General features: G+C 37.5%; 1 protein-coding gene across 6 annotated transcripts; it reads right to left on the reverse strand.

The window, feature by feature from the left end:
* Nucleotides 1–255: 255 nt before the first annotated feature.
* LOC116713910 (uncharacterized) lies at nucleotides 256–7,797 on the reverse strand. Of its 6 annotated transcripts, none has more exons than XM_032554178.1 (11): nucleotides 7,463–7,797; nucleotides 6,178–6,253; nucleotides 5,954–6,069; nucleotides 3,024–3,113; nucleotides 2,721–2,863; nucleotides 2,365–2,449; nucleotides 2,037–2,181; nucleotides 1,722–1,915; nucleotides 1,380–1,524; nucleotides 1,154–1,281; nucleotides 256–810 (listed from the first exon to the last, which is right to left on the reverse strand). In XM_032554178.1, the coding sequence occupies exons 2-11, from the start codon at nucleotides 6,242–6,244 to the stop codon at nucleotides 505–507; spliced, it is 1,419 nt and encodes a 472-aa protein (XP_032410069.1). In that variant the 5' UTR covers nucleotides 6,245–6,253; nucleotides 7,463–7,797; the 3' UTR covers nucleotides 256–504. The 6 variants fall into 6 exon arrangements, 5 of the variants coding, with proteins under 5 accessions (XP_032410069.1, XP_032410070.1, XP_032410072.1 ...); XM_032554179.1 differs by lacking the exon at nucleotides 7,463–7,797 and adding an exon at nucleotides 6,440–6,552; XM_032554181.1 differs by lacking the exon at nucleotides 5,954–6,069.
* Between the last annotated feature and the right edge of the window lie 4,181 nt (nucleotides 7,798–11,978).

Raw genomic sequence — 11,978 nt, forward strand, 5'->3', positions numbered from 1 at the left:
TATGGACCGACCCAACGCTGGGTTGTTTTAACTCAACTGGGTTGGGTTGAGGGTTTGACCCAGCACATTGGGTCATAGCTGCAACCTAAAGCTTGGGTTAAATTGACCACTGCCCAAAGTTAAAATGACTCAATATTGGGTTGAAATTTATTACCCATTAAAAGGGTCATTTTTACCACCATATTTTTATTTTTAATTTTTTTTTCCTTTTCTACTTTAAAATTCACTATAAAAATTTAACTAAAAACATTCAGATTAGCTCAAAAGAACTTTTATTTGCAAATGTTATACATTCCAACATACATGAAATTTTTAATACAGACATGTAAAAGTTACATATAAACAGTTGATTAAATCTGCACCCTTTTTTAACTTTATTGGTGTACACAACGAAATATTTTCATCAGTTTGAAGGAAATGTAAAAAAAAATAGTAACATAGTAACAAAAAGGTTTTTCAATCAGAACATTTAAAACTTATTTAAGGGTTATTGAAGAATTGCATTTATTCTTCCATGGCCTCCAACTGTGCCCTCATTAATTTTATCGGGGGTGACTCGTTTCCTGGGATTTCATATATCACAGTTTGGAGAAAATCCCAAATCTGGATACACGACTTCGGATAACTCACATCAAAAACGAAGAATGATTTGAAACAGCCGTCAACGGCCCCCAAAAGAGATGGATATTCCAAAGCAGTTCCATTTATGACGACAAATGCTTGGGAACAACAATACCTGTCCCCAAGCATGAGAACACGTGGATGCTCTGTTGCTGTACTTCCAAGATATTCCACCATATTTGTCCCAATCTGGTGTGTGGAAAAAGCAGAAAGGAAGCCATTAGTCATTTAAAGGTAAGGAGGAACATTCCCCACTAATAATTTTTGACTAATTCTTATATGATTTTTGTTTGATACATTATCAAAAGACCCTTGCGTTTGAAGTTTACATATACTATATAAAAAGACATATTTTTGGTCAACGCTGTCTCATGTTATATGACATTAAAATTCTTATTTCACGTCAATTAGGACTTGGTAAATTCCAGATTAATGACAGAAAGAACAGTGAGGGAAAAAAAGCATATTTGTTTTAAACTTCTGGTTTCAACTACATTTAAACAGCAAAGAACTCATTCTGACATGAACTTACTGGCTGGACATCAATGAAGGCTTGCTGGACTTCAAGGTTGCTGGGTCTGACCACCTTTCGCCCAACTCTGTAGGGAACAGCAGAGAGGAGTTTTGGCAGCAGCTGTAGTGCCACGTCACCTTGTTTGTCTGTCAAAGAAAAACTCAGATTAAAATGCTACACAATCAAAAAAGAGCCATAGGAGAAAAAAATTAGTTCAGAAAATGTTTCTTTTGAGCTTCAATACCTTGTGGAAGCAACTCAATCTCAGGCAGAAGACCGCTCTCCTCCTTCTTCCCCATGCGAATGACCTTTGATGAGAACAAGGTGTTCCAGTTCTCTGTCAGTTTTCCACAAGACTGTGGATATAAAACGGCAAAGTCCTGCAAAATCTAACAATCAGAAAAGACAAAAATACAAATCAAATGTAAAAGTGAAATGAACTATTACATTCAACCTTTCATGGGTGCTACAAATGTATGTTCTGGGTAGTTTGACATTTTGAGTTTGATTGTAATTGTCATTTTCACATGGTATTGCAGTTTATTGTTTAACATTTAACTGATCTCAATATGAGGTATAACCTCACCATCCCTGGTGTGTCCAACAAACGTGGGAACTCTGCAAAAATCTGCTGCATTGGGATTGTCCCACTTGAGCGGATCCATCCTGCGCGATATACTGCAGTTTCCCGCATGTATTGGACAACCTGGTCTGCGGGCCAGAAGTTATTTTTTAGCCATTCTGTCATCTGGATGGCACGCTCAGCACTGATGGTTGGTTCTTTGGGGAAAAAAATATTACAGGAATTAAAAGAAAAAAAAAAGTGAGGTAATTCACAGCAATAAGAGCTTAGATTGCTGCTCAAAACAATAGGGCTTGGAAAAAGTCTATGTGCTAGTACCAGGCAAACTTGATCTTTTTGGTGGAGCTTCTGGGGCTGAAAGCATCTTCTTCCTTGGTTGATGCCTTTTCCTTACATTACGGAGACGCTCCTCCAGAAAGCCAGTTGCTGGCCTGTGTTGTCTTCCGCGGGTAAACCAGGCGTCCTGAACATTTTTAACAAAAGAAATATAAAAGTTAAATGTTAGCCTTTCTGTTTTAATGTCCAAATTTTTATTAAACCTACAACTCAAAGCTCAAACACCATAGTTACAATGATATTTAATGCTAACCATTGTGCAAGTTGTTGAAGTACTTGTGTGCTAGTTCTCTGAAGTGTGAAAACTTACATATCCTGTGCCATGGCTGTCTCTTAAACATGGAAACTGGTCCACAATCGAAGATGCCAGAATTGCTTTAGTGTCTGAAGATGGGCTGGAAACAAAAAAAATTACATTCAGTAAGACAGGCAAGTAAAATATTTTATTTTAATTAGTTATTGTAAGATGAAAACATAGAGCAGAAACCTTAAAACACAAACAATTTCCAAAAAATCCAGTTTTTATTAGCCCAACACATACTTTAAGACTTCTTACTGGAGAAATTTTACTTAGGTGAGCACTGCACAATGCCGTTAATGTTCTCACCAAGAGCAAAATGTCACAAAAACAACCTAATTGATCCAGTTTTTACAAGAAATACTCACTTTTCTCCATATTGATCCATCAGGTGTGACACAAGTGTTCTGACCATGCACCGTCTTTCACGAATGGATACATGCTGATTTCCATCAAGACTGATAACCACAGGTCTACCTTCAGGGGAGGCACTGAGGATCTCACGGATGTTCTACAGATAAATAGTGAAAAAAAAAATAGCTGTTATTTAGCTGCAGTTTAATATTCTTAGAAATTTAAGAAAAGATGAGATGTGTCATTTTTAATTTTAATTAGTAAGAATGGATGTCAATATGTTATGTAGGAAAGGTTGATTGTGCAGCTTAACTTACAAATGCTGCTCTTCCAACAGAAGAAACTCCACTCTCTAATTCAGCATGTGGTGTAGGATCAGCATCTTCAGTTGTTTTAGGGCTAGATGTCTTTACAATACAAATATAAGAAATATTAATCCCCAGAGTAAATTTAAAGTTTGAAACTGCAAAATGATAGAAATTATGTTAATTATATATAAACATTGTATAAAAAGTATTCACACAATCAAGACAGACAATGTTAATGATAATCATTTAAAGTTGATGAACCCATAGTTACACTCACCATTGTAATGTCAATGATGATAATCCTCTCCACAATAACTTTTTTTTAATATAATTTAGTTAATAAATGAGTTCTCACTTTGAAAAATGTAGCTATTGGTCATAGGTCAAGACAAATGCAAAATTATGGAGAAAACTATATACACAACATGTCAGTCTTTAAAAAAGCCTATATCTCATAGAAATGCAAAACTCATTGCTGTTTTCTTTTCGGACTTTCACAGCATGTAGGGGGTGATGATCATCAATGGATTCAATGTCCAGTGCCCCAAATTCTGAAGTGGGACACACGGTGAAGGAAAAGAAATGCCTTTCAAAGCCAGTTGTTTCCCAGTTGTTCACAATAAATTTGATACTTGAGTTTATTGTCAAAATTCTCCTTATGATTCCAAACTGGGGTTCCCCATCTTCAGAGTGAGACAATAACATTGTCATTCCTGGCCTGTATTTTGTACCTTTGTACTTTATCCAAGATGGCACAAACACTTCTGTTAAAACAGCAAATTCCTCCAATCCACTTGTCACCTTTTCAAAATCATCTACAGCACCAAGAATTTTAGTGCTTCCAGGCCCAACTTCAAGATCATGAGAGAACATCTGACCAGACAGAAGAATGTAGCACATCATCATTTGATGTCTGTAGGCCTGGGTTTTACATATATTACGAAAACTGCAGTTCACATGACTAACTCGTTTGAAAAATCGATGTTTCGCCTCAAAGCGCATGGACCAGAAGTGAACGACAGGCCCTAATTTTCTTATGGCTTCAGGATAATGTAACATGAAATGGTGTTTGGGTTTTAAGTGTTTACCAGGAAAGAGCTCCAAATAAAGACAGTGATGTTCCTGAATAAGATATTTCAAGAACATTACTGCTCCCTGTGTTAACGAAGGAGAAAAAATCAACTCCATACAGCTAAGCAATGAAAGGTGTAACTCCCAAAACTGGTTTCCCTCTGGAACCAAATCCCCAATCATGAGAGGTAGGAGCCTGAGTAGGCACCATGTCTGTGATGCTGTTTGCCTAAATGCAGAATCAGGATTTTTGAGATCATGGAGTTTGAAAGCAGATGGCTTGTTGCGACTATCACAGAACCCATAGTCAAAGCTGGTCAGTCTATAGTTCAGCTGGTCAATAGTGAGAACTTTTTGCTCAATCAGTGCATTTAACACAAGCTTAACTTCATAACCTCCAACTCCTTCAAGAATGTCATGCATAATATCAGGAGCAACATTGTCGGTGACATGATAGAATAATAACTTATTAAGAAAACTCTCTCTTTTAATACCAGTTTGAAACTGGTTGTGTAGAAGACAGTCCGAATTGTAATTAGCTTTGTCACGCAATGCTGAAGGGTCTTCAATTGTCTGTACCTTCAGAACATCTCTGTGTATGCGACACCACCTACACACACTATTTCCAACAAAACTTTCTGTGTAACCCAGTATGCTGTTTAGTCCAAGGTTGTCCCCACAGACCTGTGCCACTCCAGCCTTGACCGTCCCTTTGAAATATGGAGTTTCTACATGAAAGCCATTCATTTCCAGATCTTTAATTTCATAAACAATTGGCTCTAATACAGCATTTAGTCCATAGGTTTTTACATCATCAGTTTTGTACACTGCCAACAAAAAGTGAGATTTTAAACTAGAAAGAAACTCTTGTGGCAAGCACTTCATGGTATAGTATATAAACCCTAATTTGTGGACTGATGTTTTTGATCCAAGTGGATTAACCATCTCGCAGTCATCATTGTAAAGTGCTAATGGAATAGACACATCTTCAGAAAAAAGAAGATTGGTTGCAAACAATGCTCCATCTTTAAAATCCTCAAGGCCTGTCTTTTTCATTTTTTGCCACTCAAGAATTTTCTTAATTGTTCCAGGACTTTCAAGAACGACTTTTAACATAGATTTGAGAGGAACATACTGAAAGGTGTCTCGTACTGCTACTTGTTTCACTCTCCCTGTCTCTCCATCAATTTCCTGCATATATGAAAAGCCAGGAAAAGGAATTGCTTCAGGTTGTATGAAGTACCCTGACTGGGTGAAATGCTTCATTTGTCTGTATTCTGATTCAAATCCTTGAAATGGTTCAGAAGCTGAAGTAAACTCCTCTAAAAGTTTCTCAGCTTTTGGAGTTTCAGACTGTCCAGTCTCTTTTAAGAATGCAGCAGTTTTTCTCTTTAGGTTGCCAACTAGATCACTGATCAGACAAGATGTGTTTTCAACAACATCTCTGATTCCACTTAAGGTCTGTGAGGATTTGGCCTTCAATCTAGCTAAGAAGAGTGCAACTCTGTCTTTTATGCTCACATCCTCCAAATCATCCCAGTGTTCCAATGTTGCCTCATCACTTTCTAAATTGCATATGGTGCTCAAATGAGGACTTGTTGCTCTTTCACAATGTCCAACATAACTAGTTTCTCTTATTTCTGTGTCAAACTCAATAGCATGCCCTAGTAGATGTCGCCTAAATTATCTCATATGATTAAATGTACGTTTGCATCCACTTTGAGCACACTGGAAATATCTTGAAGTTGAATATGTGTTATGAATTACTCTTAGGTGAGAAAAAAAATTCCTTATGTTATGTCCTAAAGACATCCCACATTTAAAACACACATATCCCATTTTGTCTTGTCCTATGACTCAAAGCATACCTCGAGAAATTTTGCAAAATGACGTTGAAATTTCAGACGAGGACCAAGGTGAGGAATCAGGGATGTCAGGCAGTTAGCATCCAAAAGAAAGAAGCTTTCTTCATCAATGTTTTCAGCTGAAATATATTAGAAATTACATATTAATATTTTCAATCCAAAGAATTCCTGCCAATGCATGCTTTTAAGTACACACACACACACACACATGTATATACTTAACCTACCTTCAAAAGCAGGGATTAGGTCAGAAAGTTTCCATTCAGTCAGCTTCTGTTTTACAAACTCATCCATCTTTCAGATCTTTCAGGGAAAAAAGTGATACAATTTGAGTCATTTTTTTCCTATGTGGAAAATAACCTGTACAATGTGTGCAAAAATATTTTATTTAGGACAATCACCAAATATTTCACAGCAAATAAGAAAAAATAATAGGACATTGACTATATGTTTAGCAGCTAATAACCCTGAACAAATGTAAAACATCACTTTTTGGGACACCAGGAGAGATCACACTGTTCAGTCTTGTTTTCACCAGCTCTCCCCTCAGCGCAACCTGATACCTGACAACATGAAGCAGATCTGTGTAAACCCAAAAGTTAATCCAGTTGTTTTCACTAATAACTGTATGTTTTTAATTCCACCTTGGTGGCTAATAATGGCCAGAATAACATACGTGCGCATTATCTAATTTCTGCGTCATGATGATGTTGCTGCTTACATAAAATCATATGGTAATGACAGATACAGTATAGCCGTCAGTTTGTGTTAAGCATATGCCATCGCAGAGTGTGCTGATCTGACAGAACACCGGTGGGGACGACTCCAAACATGTCGGAGCACTTTTAAATTAAGAGATATTTCAATAAATCGAGCAGATATTTTATTGTTACATAGTTAAATCTTCACTAGAAATCTGTAAAAGTTACTTTTGTTTGACAGAAAGCATATTATCCAACTTTAGCTTCCCCTCCTCTGCCATTGCTGTTGCATACTTTTTTTTCTTCTCCACTGCCTCAATCGGTTTCACCCAGGTTAGCCGTATAATAGCATAGCATAGTGTGTTCAGTAAGAAATAAAAGGCTTAATGAAAATGACATTTAACAGTTATATTACTGATATATTACTATGAATACCTGTATAGCCTGTATCGCTTCGGACACCGCTACTGCAAAGCCTCCAGTCCCTCCTTGTCGCTATAGATCCGTTATTAGCATTCTGGCTAAGCTACCACCTTTTGCGCGCGCTAGTGAACGAGGCCCGCGAAAACCAGGGGGCAAAGCGCTATCTCTCCCTCCCACACCCTCACCTTTTTTTTTAAACCAAATTGGATAAATTATCTTTGAATTAAATTAATTATTTCAAAAACATTATCCTATCAACGAAGATGATAGGTTAAATCAAATAATTAAATTAAAGTTACATAAATTTAATTTAAAAGATCTGTAGTATATGAAGAATACAATAACCCTATAAACTTTAAAAATATTATGCCATGATATTGTTACTTACCATGTTTTATTTGAATTGAGAAATCCAGTGTTGTCTGATCAGGTCACAGTCCAGTTGAAAATGGAGGTTTGTGAAGAGGGCAATGGATTTTTACCCAATTGGTTGGGTCAAACTGTATTTGACCCAACCAATTGGGTAAAGTGTTGAGTCAACTGAACCTGAAACCTAACAGAATCAGTTAAGTGGAGTTCATTAAAACAAAAAAAAAAGTCAACCCAACCGCTGGGTCACTACTTTTGAACCAATATTGGGTCAAAGTAACCCAACATATGACCCAGCATCTCTTACCCAGAAGTTGGGTTATGAAAATAACCCAGCATTTTTTACTGTGTACTGAATAGTGTGCTATGGATGTATATTCACCTCCGAAATGGCCCAAGGTCAGTCTATGAACAGCATTTCTCAAGCTGGAAACCCAAACTCATTCCCAGTGTTAAATCTTCAGCAGCCTCTGACAGGCCATACACTGACCAATTAAAAAGAACCCCACACCATGATGCTGCCACTACCATGTTTCACTGTACGGATTCTATGTGCTTGCTGGATCCCCTACCTGACTGTGGCTCTCGCTGTGTTTTATTCAGGAATAGCAGTAAAGAAACCAAATAAACACGTTTTGGATTTTTAGAAGTAAAAGCATTTTTGAAGCCCTCTCTTTCTCAAATTTCAAAGCATCCAAAGGTTTCAGCTACAACGTGTAGACATAAGAAAGAGAAAAAAAACTCACCAAGGAGTGTAATACTTTTCACAATTATTATTGTCGGTGCTGTCCATTTCTCACCTCGTATCATTTTTATTTATAGAAAGATGTGGCCAAACTGAGTAATACCTCACACAATATTCCCCAGAGTTCTGTCTGCAGTCTCTCTCTCTCTTTTGAGACTTGTTATATTGTTTTCTCTTCTTTTCTTCTTTTTTTTTACTGTTGTGCGATGAAGCGCGCAGGCTATCCTAGCCTGGATGCGTGCAGTCGGATGTTGAAATGTTCTGCGTCTCAGTTTCTGCCTAACAGGCAGGGACAGAAGAGGAGACGGGCAGCGAGAATTTCCAAACAGGCTTCGCTTTCCTTTCACCCGAAAGGCTCCTGAGAGAGTTTGTTTTCTGTTAAACAGATTTTTACAAACATTACAAAACGGACTCTCGTTGTCATAATTCAGAAGTTGTCATAATTCATCACAGATTCGTCCAAAGGAATTAAAGAAAAATGCCTTGATTTAAAACAAACTCATCATCTGTTAGAAATGAAAATGGCAGCTTCTTAAAAGGCAGCTGATAATTACTAGGAATCCATCTGAATAATAAATTAGGAGATACTTATTTTTTTAGCTGGTTTTGTCTCATTAAAAAAAAAGATGTTTAAGCATCTATCAGCTTCTCGTCCAGCACAGCCGACTCTAAAAATCTCCTGACTTCTACAAACAACACACGGCAATGATTGAGAGAACCATCTTTATGCACCAGCATTAAAAAAAAAACATCTAAAAGCTTTAAAGGCTAACGGGTTAATTAACTTAACAACTAGGGTGATTGGTTGTTACTGTGAGTATCGGTTAGTGCCTACAAGTAGTTTAAATGTGATACTAACGGAAGCTGAGCCATCTGTGTTGATGTCTCTGCAGCGACAGGAAACGTCTACATCTGGTGGCTTTCCAGCACAACTGCACAACTACTGAGTCAGGAATAAACCTTAAAAATAAGCTTTTGCATATCTATATTTGAATCAAATCTGTTTTTTTACGCAAGTTGATTTTCAGTAAACATGTTGCATGCACGCAGTAATGGTGTTGTTCTTTGTCTCTTCTTCTGAAAATAAATAATATTTGGTGCTACTAAATGAGGAAAAGGAATGTTGTCGTCTTCATTTAACCCAGTGGTTCCCAAAGATTTTCTTCTGGGCCCCCCCTATGGATTACAATAAAATCGCCCCCAAAAAAGAAAAAACACACACACACACACACGCACACACACGCACATCGTTCAACCAGGTAATAAACCTATACGCATATTTTGTTTTCAAACTCCACTGAAGTTTATTTAACACTTCAGGTTGCAACAAAACACACTACAAACCATTTTTAGAGTGAAACACTTTTATGTAACTGTTTTTTTTTAATTGTTATTATTATTATTCATCCATACTCCCCTGCAATGACACTGTGCCCCCCCCCCCAGGGGGCGCGCCCCACACTTTGGGAACCTCTGATTTAACCAATCCACGCCTTGCATAAAGATGAAAGGGTCTGAGTCCGTACAGTTGGACATTTTGCTAGAAGTTTTATATTAGTTAATACCTATTAGTTTTCAATCTGTAGAAATAACGATTTGTCACTAAATAACAGCTAAAAACAGATTTAGCTGCAGTTTATGTTGTGGTGACGTTGACTCATTTCCCATTGGTGACATTGTTTTATTTGATTTATTGTCACAGATAAGATCCTTAAACTTAATGATCTGCATGATGATAAGAAAACTTAATAACAAATGAGAGTAATATAATAAGAAATGTACAGTTTTTTAAACAAGTTATTCCTGGAAGAAAATGACAACTTTCTCTGGAGTTTCAGCCAGATGCGTTGTGATCCTGAGTGTGGCAGAAGACTTATTGGACATTCTGCCACACCCCCGACTCACACTCTGGATCAGCACCGTATCTGCCTTATCCAGCAAGTTTCTCATTAAATTAAGACATGCAAAATCATACAAAAATAAGTACATAAGCAGAATGTCTGTTCAAATTTAGCACATCACTGTGGGATGAGCCTGGCTGACCTGCCGGGGCTAATTTGCGTTAAAATTAATAAAACAAAATGCTGTAGCCTTTTGTTAAAACTCATACCACAACATAGAAAGCTTGACTCACCAGGTTTCTAATCTAATCCTGCTGTTGAAATTCAGACATACTGTAAATGGTGACAGTGGACCATTATGGTTTTGAAAGGAAATGATATTACACTGTTATCATTAACACCTTTTAAGTGGTTATGTAGAGTCTGGATGAGGTCAGAGTGAAGACATCATCATCTCAACATCATCTCTCGGCTGATGTTGCAAATGCTGAGAATATGCTTAAAAGTCCACAGATGTTTTAAAACAGAGAGAGGTGGAAGGTTTCAGTTCAACTCACAATTCAGTTTATTCTTCTTTTATTGTACTGTTCTCTGCACCTGTGGTCACACAGGCAGGTGTCCACACATACAGTATAATAGGTCACCCGGGTACGCTGTCCAGATTTGTCTGATGAGCTCAGAGCAAAAGTTTCTCTCTCTCTGCCTCTGTCTCTCTCTCTCATTAGATTTACGGTGTTATCTACTTTTTACCAGCTCAGCAGCCGCTGCATGATCCTGAAAGCTCTCACAGCAGGAGCTTATTCTCCAAAACAGGGAGGCAAATGGCACAGCAGTCACGCAGGACACACAACCTATATTCTAGAGTGCAAGAATAAAGGATTATTCCTTTTTATTTTTACAGTCTCGCTCAAACACGACGACTGTCACGCGGATCTCATGGTGTCCGGCTCCGGAGGCCTGGTGGATCTCAGCCCGCTCTTCCAGATCAAGACATAAAAACTGATGAGAAAACAACCAAAGCTGCGCCAGTCACCGACTGCTGCAGAGCTTAAAAAAATTAAGAAGTAAAGAAATGAGAACCACCGTTTAGATTAGACTGCACTGAGATTTGTTTATTTTGATCAAAAAATGTTAGAACATTTTAGAAATAACGACTCCTCTGTGTTTAGAGAGTGAGTGCTCAGCTTCCAGCAAACAAAGTAATGCAGTTACACAGTTACCCTCAGCCTAGAAACAGCAATTACTTCTGTTTACAGCAACGTGTCAGCCAAACAAGCCTAGATATAATGTCTACAAAACTAGACTCGAAAACAAAATACTTCACATTAAATTGTTTCTGACATCTGCCTTTACCTTTTGATACAGTCTTGGTACAATTATGATGATTTATGGAGAAAACTTAAAGAATGCTCATTAGGAGTTTTATGACCCAGAATGGGGACCGCAAGAGAACCTGGGGAGATCAGCTAACCTAACATACATGGTTCTGCTAACCTAACGTACATGGTTCTGCTAACCTAACGTACATGGTTCTGCTAACCTAACGTACATGGTTCAGCTAACCTAACATACATGGTTCTGCTAACCTAACATACAGTACAGACCAAACGTTTGGACACACCTTCTCATTGAACTCAATGAGAAAGTGTGTCCAAACGTTTGGTCTGTATTGAATACAGACCAAAAGTTTGGACACACAGTTGTGTCCAAACTTTTGGTCTGTACTGTACATGTTTCTGGAAGAAGTTCAAGAATGAAATGTATCCATGTATGGAGAAAACAGGTGAACTGAAAAAGTTTAAACCAAGAACAAAGCCCTGTGGAGCACCAGCCAAGAAGAAGCCTTTGGATCTTTATCCTTAGAGTTGGCAAATAAAAACCTTTGCAGTGTCATTGTTTTTTTATTATTATTATTCTATCTTGTCATATTTCTTTATAGTTTATAATAG

This window comes from Xiphophorus hellerii, chromosome 23 (assembly GCF_003331165.1).
Source record: "Xiphophorus hellerii strain 12219 chromosome 23, Xiphophorus_hellerii-4.1, whole genome shotgun sequence".
Taxonomy (NCBI): domain Eukaryota; kingdom Metazoa; phylum Chordata; class Actinopteri; order Cyprinodontiformes; family Poeciliidae; genus Xiphophorus; species Xiphophorus hellerii.